Source organism: Oncorhynchus mykiss, chromosome 1 (genome assembly GCF_057628025.1).
Source record: "Oncorhynchus mykiss isolate SJ-2025 chromosome 1, ASM5762802v1, whole genome shotgun sequence".
NCBI lineage: Eukaryota > Metazoa > Chordata > Actinopteri > Salmoniformes > Salmonidae > Oncorhynchus > Oncorhynchus mykiss.
Genome location: NC_143022.1, coordinates 18617647 through 18629541, shown reverse-complemented (window position 1 = coordinate 18629541; position 11895 = coordinate 18617647). Strand labels below are relative to the sequence as shown.

The 11895-nt window shown below is 39.4% G+C and overlaps 1 protein-coding gene and 1 long non-coding RNA gene across 3 annotated transcripts; both read right to left on the bottom strand.

Moving 5' to 3' along the window:
• Positions 1-163: 163 nt before the first annotated feature.
• Positions 164-1409, bottom strand: LOC149985423 (uncharacterized). The gene is made up of 2 exons (XR_016485353.1): positions 926-1409; positions 164-654 (listed from the first exon to the last, which is right to left on the bottom strand). It is a non-coding gene; the product is annotated as an uncharacterized LOC149985423 (long non-coding RNA).
• A 276-nt stretch (positions 1410-1685) lies between these two features.
• LOC110494277 (mediator of RNA polymerase II transcription subunit 26) lies at positions 1686-11303 on the bottom strand. Of its 2 annotated transcripts, none has more exons than XM_021569333.3 (3): positions 10929-11303; positions 5463-5537; positions 1686-5353 (listed from the first exon to the last, which is right to left on the bottom strand). In XM_021569333.3, the coding sequence occupies exons 1-3, from the start codon at positions 10998-11000 to the stop codon at positions 3698-3700; spliced, it is 1803 nt and encodes a 600-aa protein (XP_021425008.3). In that variant the 5' UTR covers positions 11001-11303; the 3' UTR covers positions 1686-3697. The 2 variants fall into 2 exon arrangements, with proteins under 2 accessions (XP_021425008.3, XP_021424930.3); XM_021569255.3 differs by having other exon boundaries at positions 5463-5540; positions 10929-11296.
• Positions 11304-11895: the final 592 nt, after the last annotated feature.

The window sequence follows — 11895 nt, the reverse complement described above, 5'->3', positions numbered from 1 at the left end:
TCTAGTCTTAGTTACAATGTGTAACCATTGATTTCCCAGAACCAAGATTGGTAAACACTGTTGAAGTGTGTAATTGTAATACATACATACAGACACGCATCATTCATAGACTGGAATTTCATCTCCTGGTATTGGATATGACTGAAAAATAATCAGACATTCATACCTGAACTGCACCTTTATTTGCCAAGGTAGAGTACATGATCATTGAATATATTAAATATACAGGCTACAATGTGGGGATCTCATGCATGGTAATAACTACATGTATATACGACTTGCATCCTTGGCACAAAGTTATATTCTACTGAATCCTTAGGCATCATTAATGTCATTGACTGTTTTGAAGTTAATACAACTGGCTATGATAGCTTGGTTCTGAACAAATATGTATACCAAACGTTTGGGTCCATACACAGATCGGCTAGATAGCTAGCTACACATCCATAGGCATATACAGGTATTTTTTTTATCCTCCACTGCACAATAAGCAAGAACGTAGCTAGCTATCTCCATTGCATGGCAAATATCAGCAAGGCAAGCTGAACAAATTTTACATTAAATTTGCAGTAAATGCTTTAGCTAGCTACTAGATTCTTTACATCCACTGTTTCACAAGACGACAGCCTGGTTTGCTGGTTGTTTCAGGAGTCCCTAAAACAAACAACCATAATTTCATACTCATGTCACAACATAAGGAGACTTGTTCTCAACTTGCCTACCTGGTTAAATAAAGGTTAAATAAAAAATAATAATAATAAAGCTAGCTGGCTAATGTTAGCTAGTCAGCTAGATTGCTAAATCGCGATTTTCGTAAATTAACTTTATGATTTAAAAAAAATGCATAATCGTTTCTCTACATTAACTAACATATTACTGTCAACTACATTTTTTTGGATGATTCGTTAACGTTTTAATCACTTACATTTGCTTCCGTCCTAGTATTTTTGTCAGCCATCTTTGCTGAAGAACGTCTCTAGCCTTGGGACGCATAGCGTCAAATTCGTCATGGGAACCACTCAATATGATTGGTCATCGCCCAGTGGTCGTCTCTGGTGATTTGCATAAAGTTGGGTAAAGTTCAACTTTTTCACCACCTCCCACCGCTTTCCTTCCATTGAAATTATTGGGAAGCGGTGTTTGGGATAACTAGCTTTAGCTTGGTACCTAGCTAGCACCAATACAACCAGCCAGAAAACTATGACCAGTAGAAACTGCAGTAATTTTCATTATTCTTAACAATGATTTAGGAATCCTTGTAAGTATTAGCTAGGTAGGCACTTGTTGTTCGCCAATTGGAACTGAACTTAGGTTCATGAAAATAAATAGCTATCCAGCTACCTTAACCCTTTTGCCCAAAGCTAACGATATAAGCAGCCAGCTAGCTTCATCTGGCTAGTGGGACTCAACCGGACAGGGTTGTGTTGTGAAGCTAGACACAATTAGGATTAGTCACAATAGTGGAACGTGCGGTTTGTCTTCAAAATAAAAGTCATTGATCCATAATCCATAGGCAAGGCTGCATAGTGAAGTATGCACCCAATGCAATTCTAAAGTAAAATACATCCAGTGTGATTTCAACATTTTTGTCAGATTAACAAATAGTATTTTGTTGATTTTATATAACATTTGTTAGAGGCTGCGTCTTTCGAATCCGGTATCAGGAAGAATAAAAGTCAGAATCTGTCGTTAATTATCTTTAATTAAATTCAAGCAATAAATGGTAAATGCAATTTTCGTATATACAGGCTCTCTGTCCCACCTCGCAGGGCAAACAGAGAACTGACAGGATGTACGTAAACAGCTGTTCTTATACTAGTAGAGGCTGAGCGTGGTTTAGACTTGCTCAGCCTATCGCAGGCTCTCAGACTAGTCCTAGCTTCTTGGCGCTTCTTGGAGTCCACCCTCTGTCGATGTATAGATTCTCACTGTTCTGGTATCACACCCTAGTTGTAACAGTTGCTCAGTTCCTGCTATTGTGTTGTTCAGTATTTTTCCATCTCAGTTAAACCTTGTGATGACCACCCCTCCCTATACCCGATTACCACAACTTTGTAACATGCAGCAAGTCACACCATGTGCTCAATATTGTCACACACAGACAGGCAAGGCAAATGTAGCAAACAGTACACCGCTTTGCAACATGCAAGTCACACCATGTTACTCAGTTCTTGTCACACACACACACACACACACACACACAAAGACAAAGCAGCTGTTGTTCAAACAATTCAATCTTAAGTAATATGGTAGTGGGTTTAAAATGCATTAATCCTAAATCCTTACACATTCCAACCTCGTTTAGCCTGATCTATTCAATTATGGCATAATTCTACTATTTGTATTAATTTGCATCACAGTCAATTATGTACTTTTATTTTGAAGGCTAACCGCAAAGTCCACTATTGTGGCTAACTTCACATAGATGTGTCCGACGACCATTAATCAAATAACGGTCTTATAAATTAGGGTTATTTTATATGACACCTCGCTATAGCTACTGAAACAGTTGTTGTTTTGCTATGTTTTTGGGGATGAACATTGTTTGCATCCATGAGCTAGCTAGCTTTTTTTTTAATGACCAGCACTGTAGGTGCGCGAGACAACATTACCGGCAACATAGCATACGTATCTATAAATAGTTGTGACAAATGAAATACAAGTGTGAGTGTAATCACTACATAAAAAAATTAGGAACGCATTAAAGTATGTGACGTGCAGTCATATTCAGGTCCTGATTGGTCAACAAGCTTTTTTTGACACGCAAAGACCCAAACGGCTTTCCACATGAAAGGGAGAAAGACACTCACGATATGCTTTTTTATTTTTTATTAACACATACTGTATCAACGTGGCCATTTAAAAAGGACTAAGTAGCAAATGTGTTCTCCTCTGCATTCCTGAACACAAAAAGGCAAATTTCTGTACATTCACTAAGGCTCCGTTTGAGGAAACATTGTTTTCCATAAGGCAAACAATATAAAGGAATGGGAACAAGTATATTTCCAGCATAAACATTTTATTTTTCTGTTTTTCCTCATAGTTGCATGTTGTAGCATCATCTGCTTTGCCATTAGAATTCATATTTTACTACCTAGAAACAGGAAAAAAGGAAAAGCTAAAGAAAATGCTATTAACTCGCACATTTCCATAATGTGTCATTTTGCAGATAGTTTCCCTGTATATTAAGATGTTAGTGTTGGTGCAAGAACCGTTCTAGTTGTATGGTGGTATGGAATGTTGCTACTGCAAACAATTTTTGTGAGAAAATATGCAGAACACAGTTTTACCTTATCTGACAAGCAGAACTGATTGAATAAGTGAAGTGTATAATTTTATTTTATGTAAGAGATAAATAAATGCATACATGATATAACCACACGTTTCATTCTCTTTGCCAGCATGTACATGCCAAACAGGTTCCATACTTGAAGTTACTGGGCACCTTAAACTCTTAGCATTTGGCAGACAATGTATGGACCCATTCCACTCAAAGAACTTCAGTGATGCTACAGCTGAGCTCTCTCCCATCGAACACTGATCAACGTTTGCTTTTTATGGGAGCAGCACAATTAGCAAGGCCTCTCTTACACCACCTCTGCAAAGGAGTGAGCAGGTTCTTCCATTGATAATTGCCTTTTTGCACTCAGCCAAGGAAGGTGCCATTTTTCCCTCTTGAAGCCACAGCTCATTAAACTCAGTCTAGGCAGACATATGGCAGGATATTCAGCTTGCCATCATCCCCATGTGAGTCTAAGGAAATGCAATCTGTCCATTCATACCAGTTGTCCTTGGTGTCATAGCAACCATTCACCCCAGGCCAGTGCTCCTTGTGTATTCTGTTGAGATCCTCGTTTGTGACCGCTCGGCTCAACCCTGGTAAGTCCGTATCAGGGATATTTGGTACCAGCATGTGTTTTTTTCTGCCCTCTTTGATATGATGTCCCTCTTGTTTCAAGTACTCAGACATGAAAAAGTGTGCCCCCGAGGTTTGAGCCCCAGACAATGTGAGCACGTTGCTTTGACGGTTAAGGTAGGACTGGATGATTTCATTCCTTGACAGCTCTTTCCAGTTGGTCTGTTGAAACGGACTGGGAGTAACAGGGCTATTCTGTGCACAATGGTTCTGCTTGAGCAGTTCTGTCCGAGGAAGTTCTGGTGTGACCGGAGTCACTGTAGCCTCCCATTCCGGGTAAGACTCTTTGAGGGTTGAGGGTTTGATCTGCCCTGTTACAGGGTCAAACGTAAGTCTACGGTCTTTTAACCTACATGGCATTGTGGTCTCTTCCGTGGGCTGCCCACTCAAGTTCACTGTATAGTCTCTGGACCTGTATTTCTTTCTCCTCTTTCTCTCTGTGCTAGTGACAGAACCATCACTCTCTGCCTTCACCTCGCTGTGGGACGAGGCTTTGGAGTGCAGAGAGTCAGGTCTCCTGGTGCTTTGTTGAAGGCGTTGGTCCACGTCTGCCGGTCCGTCCCAATGAAGGACAGACTCTGTAGGCAGAGGCCCAACAGTGAGGGAACCCTGCATACATGGAGTTAAAAGGTGTGGAGAACGCAAAGGAGAGGGCCCCAGTCCAGAGCTGTCCATGATCCTGGGGCTCCGAGCAGGGCTCAGTAGCGTCGTTGATTTGGTCATAGACAGTTTAACTACCGCATCCTGTTTTGTACTTCTGGGACTATATGAGTTGCTTCGAGGGTGTTTGGGCTGATGCAGCCCCCCTCCTGAGACAGCCAGGTCCATTTTGCCATGCTGTTGCAAAACAGCCGTTTTGAGCAATGTGGAAGTGCTCGGAGGTTTGGGTACTCCCGGTGAGCTAGGGTGAGGTTTGACAGCATTGACAGGGATATTGTTGAGCCTGTCGATGTCAAGATGCTCAGCACCATCCTTGTCTGATTTAAGATGTGGACCACATGTGTCCGTAAAAGCCTCAGGACTGGCTCCAATTCCATTTGTTGGCAGTCGTGAGTTGTGTGTTCTTTCATAGGCGGTTATTTTGGACATTTTCATTGGTATGTGCTGCCTGTCCCTCTGTTCCCCCTTCCGTTTTCGGTTGCCTGACTTTTCCGCTTTGGGGGAGTAACGGTTGTTGAAGTCATTTCTACTCTTGAGCTCCGGAACCATTTTACCTGAAGGCGGGATAGCAGCTGGAGGGGAGACGTCCATCCGGCAGAGATGCATACCACCGTTGGCAACGCCTGGCGGACCCATATGCCCCTTGGATAGTGCCTCACTCTGCCCAGGCTCAATTAGCTTCTGCCATGTGCGCAGGAGCTTCTTTGCACGCTTGGCGAGATCCTCATCCTTCGTCTTTTTCCTTACGTCGTTGATCAGCTTGCCAAGGCGGGTTTCCTTGAGGAAGAACAGGAAGTTTTCTTTAGTACAAACCCCATCTTCACAACATCTATTTCCAAGAGCTGACATAATATTATTATGGATATTTACCCCTAGTGTATCCTACCTCAAGTGCTTCCTTGGTGATGGGATATTTCTCCAAATAGGAAATGACTTCCATTACAGCCACCATGTTGCAGATCTGCTGGAAAGTAAACATCAAATCATGTTAAAACTATTCATAATAAAGAAATACAGAAAATGTCCATAGGAAAACCCTCAATTACTATTTACAAAGACAGATGAGGCATTTGGATATTTGTAAATAAAGAGCTTTGAGTGTATATAACAAATCATTGAATCATTGGATTCAAAACCACACACTGATATCCATAGAGTCGGTGGCTTAGATCAGGTGTTTACAAACTTTTTCACTCAATTCCCCCCTTCCACCATTGGGGAACATCCCGCATCCCCCTGCACGTGCACACCACTTCTATATCTATGGGCACAAGAACTGTTCACACCCCTCTTGTTGGCGGAGAGAAAATGTTGCAGGTTTAAAGCTTATTTCCTACAATTCTACACATTGTCATGGGGTGCAGAGAACATTTAGCAGTTTTAAAGCTCATGTTCTTGGAATTCTATACATATTGCCAAGTGTAATGTGTATTCATGTGATATTTGAGTGACTTGAACATTACTACAAAATCTTTGGGATAAAACACCTAGTTAAAAAACGTTACCTGACATGGGCTAGTTGATCTGGACATTTCTGATAAGTTATAAATAGCCATCTAAGGCAGTGTTTCCCAACCCTGGTCCACGAGTACCCACAAAAGTACAGTTTCGTTGTCGCCCTTGACAAACACACCTCATTCAACTCATTAAGGGTTTGATGATTAGTTGTCAAGTTAAATCAGGTGTGCTTGTCCAGGCTTACAATAAAAACATGTACTGTTCGGGGTACTCGACTAAAATGACAAGAGGAAAACTGATGATGCACTACCTCATTTCGAAATGGCACCTCGTGCATTCTACTATTACAACTTTCTAGAGTAAGTTGCAAGCCAGACGGAGTTCCTTAAAATATATATATATTTTTTTAATTGATGAGGCCTAACGGATCATTCCCCAGATCAATGGATGTATAGAGGTTGACAGTCAGCTACTGACCTGTGGGCAGAGACCATATGAAAACAAATAACATGTTCGCCAACAAGTCATGTCTGCAGGCAGCAGCAGGACTACAATATCTTTAACTAAGTTATTCATATCATGAGTCTCTCTCTGGCTAGCTTCTTGGTAGCTCCCCTCCGTCTGACATTTTGTTTAGTTTTCATGTTTTTCATCTCAAAAAACAATATACAGGAGTAGTTAGATACTGATGTTAAGGCCTACTAGCCTCGCATAAAATGTCACCCCCCCAAACATTAGCCTACACAGCTTCAACCACTTGTACAATGCAAATAGTAGTCTGTCAGCAGCTAGTAGTCTATCAAGATTTCCATGGTGTAGCCATCTCTGTTTAACAGAAATCTCACTGATGATGAATTTAGTGTTGTTGATCATCAAATACAAATGGCTGTTATTCAGATTAGCACCCCACAGCGATTTCCCCTGTAAAATGTGGAGGACAAAAGCATATGGCTAAATTTGAATGGACTTTCAGATGTGCACCTGTACCGGGGATGTAAACCGATAGCAGTTTCAAGTTTGAGATGACAAAACTGAGAAAACACATGCAAATGTTAGCCATTCTAGTCATACCAGTAAGGAGCATTAGGCTAAACCTAACCAATCCACTAAATCTGACTGGCTAGATTTATTCATATTCCAAAAACTTGACTCAACAATAAGGGGGTTTTGTGCAAGATATGTTCAACTAAAACTGTTTACACACACAATATATATAACAACCCAAATCAAATCTCAGCTCTGAATTGGCTCAATTAATATTATGCTGTAAGCCTTGGCAGAGAAAGGTTATTTTCAGCAGTGTATGCCTATTAGTGCTGAGTGAATAAATGACATTTCAGGGGGGGTTTCAGTTATTAAACAAATCATTTTGGGAGGGGCCTATCACACCATTTCTCAGACATGGCTAGAAAGATTCCAGCTTTTATCAAAGTCAGTGGTGTAAAGTACTTAAGTAAAAATACTTTCAAGTACTACTTAAGTAATTTTGTTATGATATCTGTACTTTACATTTTTATTTTTGACAACTTTATTTTCTTTAAGAATGTAGTGAAGCAAAAGTATGTACTTTTTACTCCATACATTTTCTCTGACAGCTAAAAGTACTCCTTACATTTTGAGTGCTTAACAGGACAGGAAAATGGTCCAATTCACACACTTATCAAGAGAACATCCTTGGTCATCTACTGCCCCTGATGTTGCGGACTCACTATACACAAATGCTTTGTAAATTATGTCTTGGTGTTGCATTGTGCCCCTGGCTATCTGTAAATTTAAAAAACAAGAAAATGGTGCCCGCTGGTTTGCTTAATATAAGGAATTTGAAATTATTTACACTTTTACTTCACTTTTCATACTTAAGTATATTTTAATAATTACATTTACTTTTGATACTTAAGTATATTTCAAACAAAACACTATTTTACTGGGTAACTTTCACTTTTACTTGAGTCATTTTCTATTAAGGTATTAAGGTACCTTTACTCAAGTATGACAATTGGGACAAGCATTTAGCTAAACTCGCATTAACATCTGCTTACCATGTGTATGTGACCAATAAAATTTGATTTGGGTACTTTTTCCACCACTGGTCAAAGTAATGTCAAATGTTGAAATTTTAGCTAACCCTAAGCCTTTTCCCAACCTTAACCTAATTTTCCTAACCTGCTGCGAAATGTCAAATCTGATGTTCATTTTATTAAAGCTGGATCCCTTCTAGCCATGACCCCATTCTCATTCATGAGAGAAATTAAGTTAAGATATTGGGACGCTGGGCTGAGAGTTGTAGTTTTCCTGAAGCAAATATTCAACCTAGTTCAGAGCATAAACGTGGTAATTAACTACAATGGTCATAATCCATTGCGGCTGTTATTTTCCGGATCAAAGTAGCTCCCTAACGTAGCAGGCGTAAAAGTGTAAAATACACACAGACCGCAAACACCGCCGCATGAGAGCGGAATGTACACAACACCACTACGAGAGAGACGGATAGAGACAGTTTGTGAAAGTCAGTGGTGGAAAAAGTACCCAATTATCATACTCGAGTAAAAGTAAAAGTACTTTAATAGAAAATGACAAGTAAAAGTGATTCACCCAGTAAAATACTACTTGAGTAAAAGTATTTGGTTTGAAGTATACTTGAGTATCAAAAGTAAAAGTATAAATCATTGCAAATTCCTTATATTAAGCAAACCAGACAGCACAATGAGTTTTTAAATTTACGGCTAGCCATGGCCACACTCCAGCATCATTTACATATTAAGAATTTGTGTTTAGTGAGTCCGACAGACCAGAGCCAGTAGAGACGTGTTCTTTGTAAGTTTGTGAATTGACCATTTTACTGTCCTGCTAAGCATTCAAAATGTAACGAGTATTTTTGGGTGTCTGGGAAAATGTATGGAGTAAAAAGTACATCATTTTCTTTAGGAATGTAGTGAAATAAAGTCGTCAAAAGTTAAAATAAATAGTAAAGTACAGATACCCAAAAAATCTACTTAACTATTAATTTACACCACTGTTGAAAGTATGCCTTATGTTTTTTTTTTAACTAGTAAAATGATCATCTGACAGCTCTGCAGCATACAGTACTTAGGCAGGCTAGCCTAGCTAAATAGGATGACTAAAGACAGTACAGTATGGGGAGAACAGAGTAATGTTAGATGGTTGTCTGGCTGTCTGCTTCTGCCTGAGCAGAGATGAGATTACTTTAAGGAATGAAAAATAATCAAATTAAATAAAAACGAAATATACACAACTGAAATTTTTCAATATTTCATAGTCATTTCCTATTTGTCTATGTGGACCTGAGAGACAATGGAATATTTTGATTTTTTGGCAATTGAATGTTAACTATTTTTGGCTTTGGAATTTACATTAAAAAGCTCTTATCATTTTACAGTCATCATTTCATAATGCATGTAAAAAAAAATATATGTTAACTGAAATGTAGGACTTAAAAAAATATATATATTTTTGATAATCAAACCGACTTTAAAAATCACTAAATTGCTCAGTACTAATGCCTATGATAGGTAGGCCCACAAGTCTTGACCAACAGACTTGGCAAGCGTCCTTGCAGTGTGTTGTCACTTCAACAACACATTTGGTTACCTCAGACATTTCTTTCAAGGGAACACTTTGTTAATATCAAATAGCATAAGTAGTTGGGCCTTTGACTGATGGCACCCATACTAAGTCTACACTACAAACTGATCCAAGTCTGGCTGTGCTGAATATGTTTAGTGCGCTTTCAATTTAAAACATTCTTGTCTGTCAAATTCTCTTTACTGGGTAATAGGCCTAATCACTGACTGTATGTGTGAATGCTATAGGTAGCTAATTACCAAAGACATTGCTGACGTTGGTGCTAGGTTAAGAGTGGTCAGGTCATTCTTCCTTTTAGTTAGCTAGCTACAGTGCCTAGTAAGCAGTTAGCTGAATGTCCACACTCGTCAGTCTACTTGGTCCTAACTTAAAATCAGTAAAGGGGTGGCGGACTAAACTCCAGTAAAGTCGCAGTTTTTATCTCTGGTTAGCTACAATAGTCATAGGCAACGGTACTGTTTGCATCTTTAAATATACTAAACAAAAATAAAAACGCAACATGCAACAATTTAATTGATTTTACTGAGTTACAGTTCATATGAGGAAATCTGTCAATTTAAATAAATTCATTAAACCCTATGCCACACCTGTCAAGTGGATGGATTATCTTGGCAAAGAAGAAATGTTCACTAACAAATTTGAGAGAAATACGCGTTGTGGGTATTGAGCATTTCTGTGATCTTTTGTTTCAGCTCATGAAACATGGGACCAACAATTTACATGTTGCGTTCATATTTTTGTTCAGTGTAGTTAGCTTGCTTGCTAGTTAGCTAACATTAAGTTTTGAAATCAAAACTAACTAGCTAGCTGTGCTAAATGACAGGTAAGCAGATAGTTATTAGATCTTATTAGAATAACTGAGACAGGTTGAAAACGCTGAGGTATAATAACGGTTGAGAATAATGATTGATTTATACTATTGGTTGAGAACCGAATATGTCAACATACTAGCCTCACAAGGCTCCTGATCTCGCGAGTTTACATGAATGGTTCATTACCAGCAACACCGCGGTATTGTTTATACGAAGCTATCAACATGCTGGGGGTCAGTCCAGAGTCCAGTGTGTTTAGCTAGTTACTACACAGCTAATTAACTAGCTTAGTATCTAGTATTTACTTAGCTTAACAACAAACTCTTAGATCTACCTAGCTACCAGGCTTACAGCTAACGTTACTGTAGTTAGCTAATGTACGCTGTCGACGTTAGTCATAAGACAATCACAATAGGGGACCATTGCAATTGTGGGCACAGACACTTAAAATTTGTGGAAAAGTTAACTAGTTAACTCACATTGCTTTGGCCATCGATGGCCTGCATCAGCCGGTCTCTCATCTCCTGCGGAGTTGCCGTAGCCGATGTCATTGCCTGGCAGTGGTGCGGATCAGTACAGTAGACGAGGGCGAGGAATCCTCCGAAAAGACGGGTGGGTGACTTAGACACTCACAGGCCTTTTGGAAGATGTGTTAGTAAATAAAGCCCCATATTCTATGGGGCTTTATTTTTTGTCCAGGTGTATTCATGTATTTTGCAATGAATAACTGTCTCCAGAGAGAGGATCTTCCGAATACTCATGTGTCCAACTGCCTCCTCGGCAGTAGCCAACGCTGTGGCAGTGGTCTTTCAACATCGGTTTCTCTGCTGTTGAAAAACGCTCTCCTGGTGCATGGTGGGAAATGTTGTAACACAGAGACGTCAGATGTCACCACGTACACTGCCATCGACTGTGAATGGAAATGTATCAACATAAGGAGATATTTTTTGTATACCTTCAGTTTCATTACTGGGTTATCATATTGCAGTATGGATGTGTAACCAAACACTAGCTGGACAACGTTGTTTCAGAGCAGTTCTTATTATTCTGTATGTATACTGAACAGTAACGTAAACAATTGACGATTTTACGGAATTACAGATCATATGGAAATCAGTCAATTGAAATAAATGCATTAGGCCCCAATCTATGCATTCCACATGACTGGGCAGGGGCGTAGCCATGGGAGGGCATCTAGTCTTAGACTAAACATTATGTAGTCTCAATTCAATACATTTAGCATGAACAGTAGAGCCCAAAAAATACATTCTGATAAATGTCGAAACTGTAGCCTATATAGGCCTGCTCATTTAATTGAATGAAGACTTAATACACAAATGTTTTACATGCTTACACAGGTGAGTGAGTGTTAAATTCACGATTAAGTACAGCAACCAACTAAGGTCGAGAATCACTGAAACACTACTCAAATATCGGAATAGAAAA

Bases quoted from the DNA above. Each gene is read 5' to 3' on its own strand.
- LOC110494277 (XM_021569255.3), bottom strand. From the start codon at position 11,000: ATGACATCGGCTACGGCAACTCCGCAGGAGATGAGAGACCGGCTGATG. The intron at 5,541-10,928 runs GTGAGTTAACTA...TTTACTTTCCAG, and splicing joins CCATCGATGGCCAAAGCAAT to CAGATCTGCAACATGGTGGC. The intron at 5,354-5,462 runs GTAGGATACACT...TTCTTCCTCAAG, and splicing joins TCACCAAGGAAGCACTTGAG to GAAACCCGCCTTGGCAAGCT.